The sequence below is a fragment of the Scyliorhinus torazame genome, chromosome 28, assembly GCF_047496885.1.
Source record: "Scyliorhinus torazame isolate Kashiwa2021f chromosome 28, sScyTor2.1, whole genome shotgun sequence".
Classification (NCBI taxonomy): Eukaryota; Metazoa; Chordata; class Chondrichthyes; order Carcharhiniformes; family Scyliorhinidae; genus Scyliorhinus; species Scyliorhinus torazame.
Window position 1 is genome coordinate 11,237,584 of NC_092734.1, and position 18,959 is coordinate 11,256,542.

The 18,959-nt window shown below is 49.1% G+C and overlaps 1 protein-coding gene across 1 annotated transcript in view; it reads left to right on the plus strand.

The window, feature by feature from the left end:
* mcu (mitochondrial calcium uniporter) overlaps positions 1-18,959 on the plus strand; it is a 140,123-nt gene that overhangs the window by 114,358 nt on the left and 6,806 nt on the right. The window contains exons 3-4 of the mRNA XM_072491470.1: positions 11,291-11,461; positions 14,487-14,591. Of these exons, the coding sequence (XP_072347571.1) occupies positions 11,291-11,461; positions 14,487-14,591 (276 nt within the window). The remainder of the gene's footprint in view (positions 1-11,290; positions 11,462-14,486; positions 14,592-18,959) is intronic.

Sequence of the window (18,959 nt, forward strand, 5' to 3'; positions counted from 1 at the left end):
CTCCAACCAGGTTCCCATCGCCATCCTTTACTTTCCCTGTCTCCCTAGCTGCCTCCCTCTTCCTAAGCTGCTGTGCAAGCATTCTATTGGCCTTCTCTCCATGTTCGTAGCTCGCCCCCCTCACCTTTCTCAGCTGCTCCACTGCCCTCCCTGTGATCAGCAAGCTAAACTCCGCCTGTAACCTCCGCCGTTCCCTTAAAAGACCTGCCTCTGAGGTCTCCACGTCCCTCCTATCAATCTGTAGTATCTCCTTTACCAGTCGGTCCGTCTCTGCCCTATCCACCTTCTCCCTATGGGCCCGGATAGAGATCAGCTCCCCCTTCACCACCGCCTTCAGTGCTTCCCACACCACCGCTTCTGAAATTTCCCTCGTGTCATTGACCTGCAGGTAGCTCTGAATACATTTCCTCAGCCGCTCGCACACCCCTTCGTCAGCCAAAAGTCCCACATCTAACCTCCAGTCGCAGGCGCTGGTTACTGTCTTTACTAACCTGCAGGTCAACCCAGTGCGGAGCATGGTCTGAGATTGTAATCTCCGAGTACCCCGTGTCCACCAGCACAGCCAGCAAGGCCCTGCTCAAAATAAAGAAATCAATCCGGGAATACGCTTTATGCACGTGTGAGTAGAAGGAGAACTCCTTCACCCTCGGCTGCCCAAATCTCCATGGATCTCTCCCCCCCCCCCCCCCCCCCCCCCCATCAGCTCCATGAACCTTTTTAGTTCCTTTGCCATTGCTGGCAGCCTGCCCGTTTTCGAGCTTGATCAGTCCAAGCCAGGGTCCATAACTGTGTTGAAGTTCCCTCCCATGACCAACCTGTGCGAGTCCAGGTCCGGTATCTTCCCCAGCATCCTCTTTATAAACTCCACATCATCCCAATTTGGCACATGTATATTTGCTAATACCACCTGCTCCCCCTGTAACTTCCCACTGACCATAATGTACCAACCTCCCACGCCCGAGACTATTCTACCCGCCTCAAACACCACCCGCTGATTGATCAGGAACGCGACCCCTCTCGTCTTTGAATCTAGTCCCGAGTGAAAGACCTGATTAATCCAGCCTTTCCTCAGTCTAACCTGGTCCGTTACTCTAAGGTGCGTCTCCTGCAACATGACCATGTCTGCCTTCAGTCCCCTAAGATGCGCGAACACACGTGCTCCCTTGACCGGCCCATTTAACCCTCGAACATTCCAGGTGATCAGCCTAGTTTGGGGGCTCATTGCCCGCCCCCCCCCCCCCCCCCCCCCCCCCCTGGCCGATCAGCCATCACCTTTTTTAGGCCCCCCTCCAGCCCGTGCTCCGCGCCTCCACCGGTCCAACCCCAGGCAGCCCCCACCCCCAACCTCCTCTCTGTCCATCAGCTCAAGTCCCTCCCTCGTCAGCAGAACACTTGCCCCCCCCCGCCGCCCCAGTAACAACACCCTGTAACCCAACCCCTTTACTAAACCAAACATATGCTCACCCCCCACTGCCCTTCCGAGAGCTAGCTCGCCCAGCTAGCTTGGTGGCCCCCATCCCCGGCGCCAGTTGTCTCCCACCTATTGTTCCCTCCCCACCCTCCCCCCGCTCATACAAACAAACTCCAGCATCAAACAATCCCCACACAATTGCCCAACAGAAAAACAGCAAGATCAAAAATAAGCACACCTCCATCCGCCAACAGTGCAAATGAAAACCTTAACTCACTCAGCTCTACCGCTGGTTCCAAATCAATGCAAACGGCACCACAAACATCTTCCACGAAACGCAAAACGAGAAACCTCTTACAAAAACAGAGAAACAAAAAGAAAAAAAAACAAAAACATGAATGTTGCAGCCTAGTTCAAAAGTTCTCAATCCATCACCAGCCCTTTCTTTTTCGCAAAGTCCAACGCGTCCTCAGGAGACTCGAAGTAGAAGTGCTGATCCTCATGCGTGACCCAGAGACGGGCTGGGTATAACAGTCCAAACTTCACCTTTTTCTTAAAAAGGATCGACCTAATCTGGTTGAAGCCTGCTCTCCTCCTGGCCACCTCTCCACTCAGACCCTGGTAAACCCGCAGGATGCTATTGTCCCATTTACAGCTCCGTGTCTGCTTGGCCCACTGTAGAATGCGCTCCTTATCTATGCTCCAACCGCTCAATCGACTCTTTTATCGGGTCCAAGCCTTCCTGAATGACTTGCATCAGCTGCTCCATAGACTGCTGGGTCGACGAGCCCGAGGTCCGAACCTCCGCCATGCTGTCTTCTGCTGCAGCTACAGCCCAAGTCTTCTCTGTCTTTTTGTTTCTGCCCTTACGAAATCTTCTAGACCTTCTCTCCATGCACCGAAGTGAGAATTCAGTGGACAATTGCCACTAATATCCGTTTTAGAATTCAAGCCCGGTAGAAAAACGGGGGAGAGGTCCAAAAGTCCGACCAGAGCGGGAGCCACCAAATGTGCGACTTACTCCTTCATAGCCGCCAGCGGAAGCCTTAGGATCAACATACATTGCCCATCCCTGATTGCCCCTTGAGAAGGTGGTGGTGCGCCGTCACCACCTTGGACAGCTGCCGTCCATGTGGTGTAGGTACTCCCACAGTGCTGTTAGTGAGGGCGTTCCAGGTCTTTGACCAAACACAGTGAAGGAACGACCGATACATTTCTAGGTGAGTGGCTTGGAGGGGAGCTTTCAGTTGGTGGGTGTTCCCATGTATCTGCTGCCCTTGTTTTTCTAACTGGTAGAGGTCACAGATTTGGGAGGTTCTGTCAAAAGAGCCTTGGTGAGTTCCTTGTAGATGGTACACACAGCTGCCATTGTGTGATGGCGGTGGAAGGTGTGAATGTTTAAGTTATGGGGTGTCTTGTCCTGGATGAGCTTCTTTGAGAGTTGTTGGAGCTGCACTCATCCAGGCAAGTGGAGAGTTTCCATCGCAATCCCGACTTCTGTCTTGCAGACGGTGAGTTGGGAGGCAAGTTACTCACCGCAGAATTCCCAATCTCTGCTCTTGTACACTGGGAGAATGTGCAAACACCACACGGACAGTGACCCAGAGCCAGGATCGAACCTGGGACCTCGGCGCCGTGAGGCTGCAGTGCTACCCACTGCGGCACAGTGCTGCCCCCTCTCTTCCACAGTTGACATTAGATTGATGATTAATTAAACCCAATCTTGACAGATTTTTGTGAACCAAAATTATTCAGGGGTATGGGGCAATGACGAGTAAATGGAATTAGGCCATGGGCCAGCCGTGACTCCATCGAATGACGTGGAAGAGGCTTGAGGGGTTTAACGGCCAAATCCTATTTCTTTTTTTTTCAAATTTAGAGGAGTGGCCAATTATTTTTCTTTTTCCATTGAAGGGGCAATTTAGCGTGGCCAATCCACATCTTTTGGGTTGTGGGGGTGAAACCCACGCAGACACAGGGAGAATGTGCAAATTCCACATGGGCAGTGACCCAGGGCCGGGATTCAAACCCAGGTCCTCAGTGGCCCAGACCCAGTGCTAACCACTGCGCCTCATGCCGCCCTGCCAAATCCTATTTCTATGCAGAGGGTCATGTCAACCTCTTCAGAGCTCGCACTTGTCGTTATGGAGGGAAAACAGACCAGCTTTTTAAAAAAAAAAAGAAGAATTCCGAATTAAGGGGCAATTTAGCGAGGCCGATCCACCTACCCTCCATATCTTTGGGTTGTGGGGGTGAGAGCCACACAGGGTTAAACTTTTTGACCCTGCCACGAGACACCTTGTTTTAAATGACACCCAGCGATTAAGGCAGCGGCAATTGAGGAAATGGGGGTGCAGAGGGATTTGTGTTCCCGAGTCACTGACGGGCCGCGCGATTGAAATAGCTGAGCAGAGATGGGGCGTTGCTCCGAAGACGGGCGAGGAAGGTGGCCTCAGCCATAGTGGTGCCACCGAGCAACTAGATGGAACTCTGGGAGCATTTCCTTTGCCCCAGTGTATAGTAACAGCTCCCCCGACGTAATCCTAACTGGGACCTTGCAGGGTCAGGCCAACGCCAGGGGTTCACCCAATTTAAAACCAATTGATGTTTCAATGTGCGACCTCCGCAGTTGAGGGATGCAGTTATTCCAGTTTCAGTGACCGTCCCGCAGTTCATTTCCATCATAAATAGCCATTTCTTAAAGGTACATCCAGCTGTGATAGATATGAGCAGTGATTCAGTGGCATAAATGGGAATCTGTTTCATTCTCATTCTCCTGTCCAACTTTGCCCCAATAGTTTTTTCAAAATAAATTTAGACTATCCAATTATATATTTTTCCAATTAAGGGGCAATTTAGCGTGGCCAATCCACCTATCCTGCACATATTTGGGGTTTTTTTTTGTGGGGGTGAAAGCCACGCAGACATGGGGAGAATGTGCAAACTGCCCCAGTAATTCTGATTCACTCCACACTGTTCTGCAATGGCACCAGCTGGAAGCACATCCGTGTGCCGACTGCCTTTTTGGCGACTGCCTCAAGCTGGGAGAAGAGCACAAGTTACAAGTATTTAAATTATGTTAAAATGCATCAGATGCTGTCAGTTTCTCACCAGGTCCAGCACTTAGAATGAGACACCGCATGGAGGATCGCCAAGCCCCTGTCGGGAGGAATGAGTCTTGGCTGAGGGCCTGTAACAGGGAGACTGTCAGACTGCAGCCCTGTACTCCGACTCCAGCGTGGGGCTCAGCTGGGCGCCTATCCTCTGGAGTTGGATTGGAGCAGGTGGAACATCTTTCACGGCGCATGATTGGCCTGAGCTGGCGAGCTGCCATCTGCGCACAGCACAAACCTCCAGGGTTCGGTGCTCCATGCCTGCCTGCTGTCATTTTTAAACGATGGGACGTGAACGTTGGTGACGAGACCAGCACTTGTTCAAGGGCAATACCAGTGGGCTGCAGGGCCAATTCAGAGGGGCAGTTCAGAGTTGACCGCATTGCCATGTGGGTCTGGAGTCACATGTGGGCCAGACCTCCTTCCCTAGAGGGCATTACTGAACCAGTCGGGTTTTTACGATAATCGATGATATTTCCACGGCCACCATTGCTGAAATGAGCTTTACAATTCCAGATTGTATTAATTGGCTAGGGTGATAGCTCAGGACACCAGGCACCCTGTTCATCATCTTCGACTTGCCCCAGAGGAACATAGAACATAGAAAATACAGCACAGAACAGGCCCTTCGGCCCACGATGTTGTGCCGAACCTTTGTCCTAGATTAATCATAGATTATCATTGAATTTACAGTGCAGAAGGAGGCCATTCGGCCCTTTGAGTCTGCACCGGCTCTTGGAAAGAGCACCCTACCCAAACTCAACACCTCCACCCAACACCAAGGGCAATTTGGACATTAAGGGCAATTTATCATTGGCCAATTCACCTAACCCGCACATCTTTGGACTGTGGGAGGAAACCGGAGCACCCGGAGGAAACCCACGCAGACACGGGGAGGACGTGCAGACTCCGCACAGACAATGACCCAATCCGGAATCGAACCTGGGACCATGGAGCTGTGAAGCAATTGTGCTATGCACAATGCTACCGTGCTGCCCTTAAGAACAAATAAATCTACACTATATCATTTTACCGTAATCCATGTACCTATCCAATAGCTGCTTGAAGGTCCCTAATGTTTCCGACTCAACTACTTCCACAGGCAGTGCATTCCATGCCCCCACTACTCTCTGGGTAAAGAACCTACCTCTGATATCCCTCCGATATCTTCCACCTTTCACTTTAAATTTATGTCCCCTTGTAATGGTGTGTTCCACCCGGGGAAAAAGTCTCTGACTGTCTACTCTATCTATTCCCCTGATCATCTTATAAACCTCTATCAAGTCGCCCCTCATCCTTCTCCGCTCTAATGAGAAAAGGCCTAGCACCCTCAACCTTTCCTCGTAAGACCTACTCTCCATTCCAGGCAACATCCTGGTAAATCTTCTTTGCACCTTTTCCAGAGCTTCCACATCCTTCCTAAAATGAGGCGACCAGAACTGTACACAGTACTCCAAATGTGGCCTTACCAAAGTTTTGTACAGCTGCATCATCACCTCACGGCTCTTAAATTCAATCCCTCTGTTAATGAACGCGAGCACACCATAGGCCTTCTTCACAGCTCGATCCACTTGAGTGGCAACTTTCAAAGATGTATGAACAGAGACCCCAAGATCTCTCTGCTCCTCCACATTGCCAAGAACTCTACCGTTAACCCTGTATTCCGCATTCATATTTGTCCTTCCAAAATGGACAACCTCACACTTTTCAGGGTTAAACTCCATCTGCCACTTCTCAGCCCAGCTCTGCATCCTATCGATGTCTCTTTGCAGCCGACAACAGCCCTCCTTACTATCCACAACTCCACCAATCTTTGTATCGTCTGCAAATTTACTGACCCACCCTTCAACTCCCTCATCCAAGTCATTAATGAAAATCACAAACAGCAGAGGACCCAGAACTGATCCCTGCGGTACGCCACTGGTAACGGGGATCCAGGCTGAATATTTGCCATCCACCACCACTCTCTGACTTCTATCGGTTAGCCAGTTCGTTATCCAACTGGCCAAATTTCCCACTATCCCATGCCTCCTTACTTTGTGCAGAAGCCTACCATGGGGAACTTTATCAAATGCCTTACTAAAATCCATGTACACTACATCCACTGCTTTACCTTCATCCACATGCTTGGTCACCTCCTCAAAGAATTCAATAAGATTTGTTAGGCAAGACCTACCCCTCACAAATCCGTGCTGACTATCCCTAATCAAGCAGTGTCTTTCCAGATGCTCAGAAATCCTATCCTTCAGTACCCTTTCCATTACTTTGCCTACCACCGAAGTAAGACTAACTGGCCTGTAATTCCCAGGGTTATCCCTAGTTCCTTTTTTGAACAGGGGCACGACATTCGCCACTCTCCAATCCCCTGGTACCACCCCTGTTGACAGTGAGGATGAAAAGATAATTGCCAACGGCTCTGCAATTTCATCTCTTGCTTCCCATAGAATCCTTGGATATATCCCGTCAGGCCCGGGGGACTTGTCTATCCTCAAGTTTTTCAAAATGCCCAACACATCTTCCTTCCTAACAAGTATTTCCTCGAGCTTACCAATCTGTTTCACACTGTCCTCTCCAACAATATCGCCCCTCTCATTTGTAAATACAGAAGAAAAGTACTCATTCAAGACCTCTCCTATCTCTTCAGACTCAATACACAATCTCCCGCTACTGTCCTTGATTGGACCTACCCTCGCTCTAGTCATTCTCATATTTCTCACATATGTGTAAAAGGCCTTGGGGTTTTCCTTGATCCTACCCGCCAAAGATTGTTCATGCCCTCTCTTAGCTCTCCTAATCCCTTTCTTCAGTTCCCTCCTGGCTATCTTGTATCCCTCCAATGCCCTGTCTGAACCTTGTTTCCTCAGCCTTACATAAGTCACCTTTTTCCTCTTAACAAGACATTCAACCTCTCTTGTCAACCATGGTTCCCTCACTCGACCATCTCTTCCCTGCCTGACAGGGACATACATATCAAGGACACGTAGCACCTGTTCCTTGAACAAGTTCCACATTTCACTTGTGTCCTTCCCTGCCAGCCTATGTTCCCAACTTATGCACTTCAATTCTTGTCTGACAACATCGTATTTACCCTTCCCCCAATTGTAAACCTTGCCCTGTTGCACGTACCTATCCCTTTCCATTACTAAAGTGAAAGTCACAGAATTGTGGTCACTATCTCCAAAATGCTCCCCCACTAACAAATCTATCACTTGCCCTGGTTCATTACCAAGTACTAAATCCAATATTGCCCCTCCTCTGGTCGGACAATCTACATACTGTGTTAGAAAAGCTTCCTGGACACACTGCACAAACACCACCCCATCCAAACTATTTGATCTAAAGAGTTTCCACTCAATATTTGGGAAGTTAAAGTCACCCATGACTACTACCCTGTGACTTCTGCACCTTTCCAAAATCTGTTTCCCAATCTGTTCCTCCACATCTCTGCTACTATTGGGGGGCCTATAGAAAACTCCTAACAAGGTGACTGCGCCTTTCCTATTTCTGACTTCAACCCATACTACCTCAATAGGGTGATACTCCTCGAACTTCCTTTCTGCAGCTGTTATACTATCTCTAATTAATAATGCCACCCCCCCACCTCTTTTACCACCCTCCCTAATCTTATTGAAACATCTGTAACCAGGGACCTCCAACAACCATTTCTGCCCCTCTTCTATCCAAGTTTCCGTGATGGCCACCACATCGTAGTCCCAAGTACCGATCCATGCCTTACGTTCACCCACCTTATTCCTGATGCTTCTTGCGTTGAAGTATACACACTTCAACCCATCTCCGTGCCTGCAAATACTCTCCTTTGTCAGTGTTCCCTTCCCCACTGCCTCATTACACGCTTTGGCGTCCTGAATATCGGCTACCTTAGTTGCTGGACTACAAATCCGGTTCCCATTCCCCTGCCAAATTAGTTTAAACCCTCCCGAAGAGTACTAGCAAACCTCCCTCCCAGGATATTGGTGCCCTTCTGGTTCAGATGCAACCCGTCCTGCTTGTACAGGTCCCACCTTCCCCAGAATGCGCTCCAATTATCCAAATACCTGAAGCCCTCCCTCCTACACCATTCCTGCAGCCACGTGTTCAACTGCACTCTCTCCCTATTCCTAGCCTCGCTATCACGTGGCACCGGCAACAAACCAGAGATGACAACTCTGTCTGTCCTGGCTTTCAACTTCCAGCCTAACTCCCTAAACTTGTTTATTACCTCCACACCACTTTTCCTACCTATGTCGTTGGTACCAATGTGCACCACGACTTCTGGCTGCTCACCCTCCCCCTTAAGGATCCTGAAGACACGATCCGAGACATCCCTGGCCCTGGCACCCGGGAGGCAACATACCTTCCGGGAGTCTCGCTCGCGACCACAGAATCTCCTATCTATTCCCCTAACCATTGAATCTCCTACAACTATTGCTTTTCTATTCTCCCCCCTTCCCTTCTGAGCCTCAGAGCCAGACTCCGTGCCAGAGACCTGACCGCTAGGGCCTTCCCCCGGTAGGTCATCCCCCCCAACAGCATCCAAAACGGTATACTTGTTTTGAAGGGGAACGGCCACGAGGGATCCCTGCACTGTCTGCCTGTTTGTTTTTTTCCCCCTGACTGTAACCCACCTATTCTTGTCCAGTACCTTGGGTGTGGTTACCTCCCTGTAACTCTTCTCAATCACCCCCTCTGCCTCCCGGATGATCCGAAGTTCATCCAGCTTCAGCTCCAGTTCCCTAACACGGTCTTTGAGGAGCTGAAGTTGGGTGCACTTCCCGCAGGTATAGTCAGTGGGGACACCGGTGGTATCCCTCACCACCCACATCCTACAGGAGGAGCATGTAACTGGCCTAGCCTCCATCCCCTCTTACCTTACAGAATATAGCTGCTGTGTGGACTAACTAGATCTCCGCCCTCCGACTCTGCTCCCAGTCAGCTACACTTCCTGTAAACTCCTGGCTCTCTTCGCACTCTTTGCGGAAATGTTGGAAACAAAATGAAAGGAGCACCTTACTCCCTCCTCACCTAACTCCCTCGGTCACCAAACTCTCACTATCGCACTCAAAAAGCACCAAATTCAGCACTCAGTGCAAACAAAGTCTGCACTGTAGGGGATCACTTTTATACTGTGAATCTAGCCTCTGAAAACTGGCCTAATCCAATTAACTAATTAACAAGCTCCAGCTGCAAGTGCCTAGAAGTAGAAGCCTGTTTAAAGCTGATTGAAAATTCACCTTCTTCTAAACCAAACAGCAACTTTTAAGTTAATTAACTAAATAAAAGAAAGACTAAACTTTAGATAAAAATGAAGCCTTATACTCCCTCGGTCACCAAACTCTCACTATCGCACTCAAAAAGCACCAAATTCAGCACTCAGTGCAAACAGAGATTTAACACTTAGTTGAAGCTGAAAGTTTTATTAACGTGCCTGTACCCACCCACCTATCCAGCCAGCCTGGGTAAGCTGCATTTTAGTTTGCCTCAGGATCCTTGGGGGGGGAGAAGATTTCTTCAGAGGGCCCGACTGGAAGCTGGCTGCTAATTGGCCCATTGGGATTCGGCTTTCCCAAAATCTCAATCTCAACTGCTGAACCGGAATGGAAGAGGAACGTTTGGTTGGGTTCGGCTCCCGGTGTCTGCAGGAACTTTCAATTGGCCGCCAGGCGACATGCTGTGGTATGTGCGTGCGTGTGTCTGGGCCACTTCTCCCTCCTGAGAGTGACACGGGTGGTGGGATGCCACTGGGTTCGTTCCAGCTGAACCACCCGCAAAGAACCATCAGCCCACTACCCCAGCCCATAAAGCCAATCTTCGGATTACTGCCAATCTGCTTGTTCCTGAATGCCAGAGAGATCAAACAGTCTGCCGCACTCTCCTCCCGTGTCTCATTCGCCTGCAGTGTTGTATAGAAGGTCAGATGCACTGAACAGGATTGATGGACAGTCTGGTGGTACTGCCAAATTCCTATATTGCTGACATTTGTCATCTTCTTCTCATCAGGACAAATACTAGAATGCTACATTTCAAAACGATTTATACCACAGGAGCAAAGGGCGATGATTGGTTGGCAAGTTGACTGGCTGACGTGTTGCCGTGGAGAATGCAGCATGGAACTACTGGATCCCCAAGCTCAGGAAAGCCCCCCCAAAAATGCAAGCCTTGAATATATATTCCTTTTGCTAGCAGAGCTGAGAGAGCTGCCTTGTCTCTCACTACCTATGTCCAACTGCAATAAAATTAGCTAACCTAAAACTGAAAAGCTTCTCTGCCTTACAAGGCCCTAGTTGCTCAGCAATGCCGGCATACCACTGCTGGTCTATTTATTCTTCACACCGCAGCCCTCTCTAAACACAATAGAAAACACAGTTAGAACTTAACCAACCCTCATACATACAAGCACCTTTGTCCAGCATGGATCTAACTACAGGCACAGAAACATTAAACTAAATGCACTTAAAAACTATACCTTATTCGTAATGTTTACCAGTAGAAACAAATAAATCCCTTTAAACTACTGACAGGAGCGTTATTAGGTCAAATGCTTGGCCCGGGAGGTAGGTTTTTAGGAGAATTTTAAAGGTAGAGGTGTTTAGGTAGGGAACTGGAGAGCTTAGGACCCAGGCAACTGAAGGCACGGCCGGCAAGTGGTGAGGGGGGGGGGGGGGGGGGGGGGCAATAAGGTCGGAATGAATGGGTGTCTCAGTACAATCAAGCCCTGTCTGAATGAATCCTCACTTTGTGTTCACCCTCTCTATTTCTTTTGACGCAGATGTAACCGTTGCTTATCAGAACGGTTTACCGGTGCTCTCCTTGAACCTACCGTCGCGGCGAGAGCGCTGCCAGTTCACCCTCCGGCCCATCTCCGACTCCGTGGGCATCTTCTTGAAGCAGTTGCAGGCAGAGGATAAAGGCATCGATAGAGTCGCTATCTACACCCTAGGTACGGCGTCCGGACGTGCACTGCCGGGCCTGCACATTTATTTAACGCAGGGACTAAAACGGCCACGGGGTAACATGGCATTGGAGCATTGCTGAACTGAAGTTGGAACTCAAAGCTTCACTCGCAGGCTCCAAGTGGAAAATCCACTTACCCAAGGTGGGACCTGAATTTTGCGATGAATTAGAGTCGGGTTTCAAATGAAAAGTAGAAGGTTAGCTATCGCAACACTTGGTGAGTAATTTGCAGTTCATTAGCAGGGGTGTCGGAAGTTGAAACTGACACTGCACAGTCTTTGTTTCCATCATTGTAGGGATGGAATTTCCTGAACACATGAAATTAATTATGGAGGAAAAAGGAGGAATAGCGAAACTGACTAACGATTCGGCAAGATGAAAAACCCAACTGGAAACCGGATTTCAGTTTGTGACAGAAATTGATTCCCGGCACGGTGGCACAGTAGTTAGCACTGCTGCCTCACGGTGCCGAGGACCTGGGTTCGATCCCGGCCCCGGATCACTGGCAGTGTGGGGTTTGCACATTCTCCCCGTGTCTGCTTGGGTCTCACCCCCACAACCCAAAAAGATGTGCAGTCATTGGCCACGCTATATTGCCCCTTAATTGGGGGGGGAAAAATTGGATACTCTAAATTTATTGAAAAAAGAAACAAAACAAATTATTCCTAAAATTAAAATAAAGATTGAAATGAGGCTACAACTAAAATTAAGACCATTTGCAGGAATGAACAACACGATCTCCTCTTCTGCCAGGTTCCATGAACAATGAGCCAATAGGTTGACGTTCCACGTTACATACGCTAAATGCTGTCACTAAGATACCGCCAAAAATGTACTTCTGAAGAGATTTATAGCTCGTCTGATAAATGTATTATTTTGAGTTCCTGGTTTCCTTGTTCTTTTCTCCAGGGTTCCTGTTCGAACCCAATTCCAGAGTTACAGACGTTATAGAGTTTCCAGTGCAGAAGGAGGTCATTCGGCCCATCGAGTCTACACCAGCCCTTGGAAAGAGCAGCCTACTAAGTCCACTCATCCACCCTATCTCCGTAACCCAGTAACCCCACCAAACCTTTTGGGCACTAAGGGCAATTTAGCACGGCCAATCCACCTAACCTGCACATCTTTTGACTGTGGGAGGAAACCGGAGCACCCGGAGGAAACCCACGGAGACATGGGGGGGGGGGAAGTGAAAACTCCACACAGAGAGTCAACCAAGGCCGGAATTGAACCCGGGTCCCTGGCGCTGTGAGGCAGAAGTGGTAACCACTAGGGCAGCACGGTGGCGCAGTGGTTAGCACTGCTGTCTCACGGCGCCGAGGTCCCAGGTGCGATCCCGGCTCTGGGTCACTGTCCGTGTGGAGTTTGCACATTCTCCCCGTGTTTGCGTGGGTTTCGCCCCCACAACCCAAAGATGTGCAGGCTAGGTGGATTGGCCACGCTAAATTGCCCCTTAATTGGAAAAAATGAATTGGGCATTCTTAAAACAAAAAGTAGGTTACTTGTCTTTAAAGAAAGAAGTGCTAACCACTGTACCACCGTGCCGCCGTTGTATAAATCTTGGCCATTGAATGTAACACATGGGATTAGGGGCAGGTGTAGACTAAAGTCCCTCCATCCTCCTCCGCCATTCAATGCAGTCATACCTGATGTTCTCCCTCGACTTCCCTTGACCTCCCGCTCCCCACATCCCCTTGATTGCCTGCAGGACCAAAGATTTGTCTACCTCGGCCTTGAACTGAATACCGTGGAGCATCCACAGATTCTCTGGGGTGGAGAATTCCGAAGATTCGCAACTCCCTTGAGTCCAGAGGTTTTTCCCCATCGCGGTCCTAAATGACCGACCCCCGTCCCCTGAAGTTGTGTCCCCCGTGTCTGAGATCTCCCTACTAACGAAAATATTCTGTCTGCCCTTTCGATTCCCGTCCAAATCTTGTATGATTCAATGAGATCACCTTTCATTCTTCGTAAATTCCAATTTGTTGAACGGGATTAACTCTTACCCCTGTGAAGACTGGTGGTGCAGGGCGAATGGCTAATGAACAAGTGATGAGATTGGTATTGTAAATTATTATGATCCCGGATACCGGACGGAAACCCCAATATTTTGTTTTATTTGTGCGACTGTGAGGAGAGGATATTTTGTTTCAGGAATGACTCCATGCACAAATGGGGATATGGTACATTAAAACAAACTTTATTAATAATACAGTATAAAGACAATAGCTTACAATAACCTGATAACCATTTCTTAACAATGCTGATGAAACACTAACTCCTTACTGCTATCCTTTATGTCCACTCGAGCAAAACCCCTCTCTAGTCACAATCCTCTTTTAAATACAGTTGGCAGACTCAGGAATACTTGCTGTAAAGAGATGTCACTTTGAGAAAGAGAGATCCTTCAGGAACCAGCTGCAGATTCTTGCCTGTGTCAAACTACTGTTTAACCTGCCAGCCATTTCAGTAACTGCTGTCTGTTCACAAGCAAAATCTTTTTAACTAAACTGCTTTGGGAAAAGAAGTTAATCTGTTCACAGACCGATCCAAAAACTGACCTGAAACTCCAGAAACTGCGTCAGCCCCTGGCTCCTCCCATTAACTACATCATCTTACTAAGCTGAACACAGTGTCTCTAATCATCTGCTCCTCAGGGAACCTTCTTTACATAAACAAAATTCCATTAGCACAAATTCAGCAAACTACATCCCTGGCTGGAATGAATTATGATCTTACTTTTACGATGCTTTAATTACTCCGCCATCTCCAAATGGTGTCTGGTGCCTTTCAAACCAGGGTTTTTAAAAAACGTGACTGCAGCGGTCGCGCACTGAACCAGGTGTTTAACCCTTACTGCACCAACTATACATAATACAATATATCTGAAATTCCTTCACTCATCACAAGATGGATGGGATTATGTTGGATGAAGGGTTACTTGTGTTGGTAATTGTGCTGCCACTGATACATGTTTGGTCTGATTGCTCTATATCTGTTACCCCACACCCCCACAGATGGAATTCGAATAGCCGCATCGACGGGAATCGACATTCTGCTTCTAGATGACTTTAACTTGGTGATAAATGACGTAACGCACCACGTGCAGCCACCAAAGAAAGGTAAGCTAACCGAGTGTGTCCGACTACTGAAACTAACCTATATATAACCCAACATCCATCAACTGTAGTTTCTGCGGCATCTCCCGTTGCTGTGTTGTTCTTATCCTAACGCGCACCGAGTCTCGTTCACCCCTTTATCCTCTGACCTATATTGGTTCCTGGTCAAGCAGAAGCCCAGTTTTGAAATTCTCACCCTTGTTTTCAAATCCCTCCATGACCTCGCCTACCCCTACCTCTGTCGTCTCCTCCAGCTCTCCAGACCTCTGACGTGTGCACTGCACTCCCCCAATTCTGGCCTCTTGCGCATTCCCTGGTTGATGATCGCTCCAACGTTGGTCGACGTGCCTTCAGCAGTCTGGAACTCTGGATTTCGCCCCCCCCCCCAAACTCTCTGCCTCTTTCAACCTTCCTAAAGACCACTTCTTCGATCAAGATAGTCAACATCTTTTCCCAAAGGTAGAGGAGTGTAGAACTAGGGGGCATAGGTTTAAGGTGAGGGGGGAGAGATACAAAAGAGGGGAAATTGTTTCACGCAGAGGGTGGTGAGCATCTGGAACGAGTTGCCAGAGGCAGTGGTAGAGGCGGGTACAATTCTGTCCATTAAAAAGCAGTTACATGGGCAGGGTGGGTATAGAGGGATCTGGGCCAAATGCGGGCAAGTGGGACTAGCTTAGTGATAGAAACTGGGCGACATGGACAAGCTGGGCCGAAGGGCCTGTTTCCATGTTGCAAACATCTATGACTCTAAGCTTTTGGCCACCTGCCCTAATATCTCAGATTCAGCACGGTGTCACTTTTTCCCAATAACGTTACTATGAAGAACTTTAAGACACTAAATTAAGGGTGCTATATGAAGGCAGTAACAACCCTGGAGAAAAATCATCAGAACATTAAAAGGGAAATCCATGGTCCGGCAATTGAAAATGTAGCTAATCGAGTCGGCGACCCCAACCTGCTTATAAATTGGGAATCTCTCAGCACCTTCTTCCTGATGGGAAATTAGCCTAATTAACGATGACGGAAGCTCGTTACATTACACCATTGTGCTTCTTTATTCATGAGGGCAGAACGATCAGGTTAGGCCTTGCTGAAAAGCAGGAGTGATTATTTCAGGAATGATTGGATTTTTTTTTTTAAACTTGCCTTTAACTAGCTCGTTATCGTGTCTCTCAAAGTAATGTCAACTGCCTCGCAGCCAATTAATTTTAGTTATGATGACTGCTTCTTAGACTTAGACAGATACGCAGCTAAATTAAACAGACGCGTATTGCAGCCAGTCCGTATAATTGGTGTTTTGGTGGTGGTGTTTACATGGAATGTGCAGCACAGGCTTGGCCAGTCAAACCTCCTCCCACCGCTCTTCACCCCCCCCCCCGCCCCCCGCATTTCCTTCTGTTCCTCTTTCTTTCCTGAGTCCATCAAACTTGCCTCGTCTATCTGTGCCGTTCACCTCCAACCTCTGGTCTCTTTATTCTTTTGTGGGACGTGGGGTGGGGTCGCTGGAAGGGCCGGAGTATGTTGCTCATCCCTTGAACTGAACCCACATTGCCCTGGAATGGAGAGGTTTTTGCTAGTTAAGAGTCGGCCACCTTGCTGTGGGTCTGGGGGGCCAGGTTAGCGAAACAGGTGGGGGGTTTTGCAATAATCGGTGATGGTCACTATTACTGAGACTAGCTTTCAATTCCAGATTTCATTCGGTGAAATGGTAGGATTTGAACCCATGTCCCCTGAGCATCTGCCTGGCGCTGTGGATTCCCAGTCCAGGGACATTACCGCGATGCCACTAGCTCCCCATGTCCCACAGTCTCCGCACTCTCTGGGTGAAATTAAATGAAATGAAATGAAAATCGCGTTTTGTCACAAGTAGGCTTCAAATGAAGTTACTGTGAAAAGCCCCTAGTCGCCACATTCCGGCGCCTCTCGAACAGATCCAGAGATGGGGTAACTCCAGGTTAAAGAGGTGTGAATTGTGTCAAGCCAGGACAGTTGGTAGGATTTTGCAGGCCAGATGGTGGGGGATGAATGTAATGCGACATGAATCCCAGGTCCCGGTTGAGGCCGCACTCGTGTGCGGAACTTGGCTATACGTTTCTGCTCAGCGATTCTGCGTTGTCGCGCGTCCTGAAGGCCGCCTTGGAGAACGCTTACCCGGAGATCAGAGGCTGAATGCCCTTGACTGCTGAAGTGTTCCCCGACTGGAAGGGAACATTCCTGCCTGGTGATTGTTGCGCGATGTCCGTTCATTCGTTGTCGCAGCGTCTGCATGGTCTCGGGACATCCTTTCCTGCAGCGTATGAGGTAGACAACTTTGGCGGAGTCGCACAAGTATGTACCGTGTACCTGGTGGGTGGTGTTCTCACGTGTAATGGTGGTATCCATGACAATGATCTGGCACGTCTTGCAGAGATTGCCATGGCAGGGCTGTGTGGTGTCGTGGTCACTGTTCTGAAGGCTGGTTTGCTGCAAACAATGGTTTGAGGTTGCGCGGTTGTTTGAAGACAAGTAGTGAGGGTGTGGGGATGACCTTGGCAAGACTTGTTGAAGGCTGTGAAGAAGATGTCATAGTTTCTCCGCTCCGGGTAAGTACTGGACGACGAAGGGTATTCTGTCAGTTGTGTCCCGTGTTTGTCTTCTGAGGAGGTCGGTGAGTTTTTTTGCTGTGGCGCGTTGGAACTGTCGCTCGATGAGTCGAGCGCCATATCCCGTTCGTACGAGGGCATCTTTCAATGTCTGCAGATGTCTGTTACGCTCCTACTCGTCTGAGCAGATCCAGTGTAGACTTGTCCATAGGGGATGGCTTCTTTAACGTGATGTGTTTAGGGTGGAAGCTGGAGAAGTGGAGCATCGTGAGGTTATCCGTGGGCTTGCGGTAAAGCAAAGTGCTGAGGTGACCGTCCTTGATGGAGACGAGTGTGTCCAAGAATGCAACTGATTTTGGAGAGTAGTCCATGGTGAGTCTGATGGTTGGATGGAACTTATTGATGTCATCGTGTAGTCGTTTCAGTGATTCTTCGCCGTGGGTCCAAAGGAAAAAAATGTCATCGATATATCTGGTGTATAACGTCGGTTGAAGGTCCTGTGCGGTGAGTAGGTCTTGTTCAAACTTGTGCATGAAGATGTTGGTGTATTGGGGTGCAACTGTGGTCCCCATGGCTGTTCCGTGCGTCTGGATGAAGAACTTGTTGTCGAAGGTGAAGATGTTGTGATCCAGAATGATGCGGATGAGTTGCAGAATTGCATCTGGAGATTGGCAGTTGTCGGTGTTGAGTACTGAGGCTGTTGCAGCAATGCCGTCGTCATGGGGGATGCTGGTGTAGAGTGCCGAGACGTCCATTGTGACGAGGAATGTTCCTGGTTCAACTGGTCCATGGGTGCTGAGTCTCTGTAGGAAGTCCGTTGTGTTGCGACATAAGCTGGGCGTACCTTGTACGATGGGTTTCAAGATGCCCTCGATGTAGAATACGGAGTGGCAAAAATCATCCAATGTGGTTAATGAAAGCACTGTTGGCTTTCTGATTGTCTGTGGGCAGCGAGCGCCCTGGTGTCATTTAAGCACGCCATGTTGGGACAACCAACAGAGGGGGGGGGGGGGCGGCAAACATTGGCCGTAGGAGGTTGTGTCAGGCCATGTCCAGGCATGTTGCAATCAGAGTTGACCACCCTACTTTTTCACCTGTGCGCACTCCCGGGTTTGAATGTTCCGGCCATACGGGGAGAAGACATGGGGAGGCACTAAGTCATGATGCTCATTTGGATTGCCAGGGCAGGTGCAATGGGCCGAATGGCCTTCTCCATTCTGTGGTGCTAATCCAAAAAGCGAAATATCTCGGATGCTGGAATTCTGAAGCAAAAACTTCAAAGGGCTCAGCAGGCGGAGAGAGAAACGGAGTTAATGTTTCAGTCGGTTAAATTTGATCAAAACTCAATGCTGTCCCGTGCCTGTGTGGGTCTCACCCCCACAACTCAAAGGGCAGCACGGTAGCATGGTGGTTAGCACAGTTGCTTCACAGCTCCAGGGTCCCAGGTTCGATTCCCAGCTTGGGTCACTGTCTGTGCGGAGTCTGCACGTTCTCCCCGTGTCTGCGTGGGTTTCCTCCGGATGCTCCGGTTTCCCCCCACAGTCCAAAGATGTGCGGGTTAGGTGGATTGGCCATGATAAATTTCCTTAGTGCCCAAAATTTCCCATAGTGTTGGGTGGGGTTACTGTGTTATGGGGATAGGGTGGAGGTGTTGACCTTGGGTAGGGTGCTCTTTCCAAGAGCCGGTGCAGACTCGATGGGCCGAATGGCCTCCTTCTGCACTGTAAATTCTGTGATTCTATGTGCAGGGTAGGTGGATTGGCCACGCTAAATTGCCTCTGAATTGGAA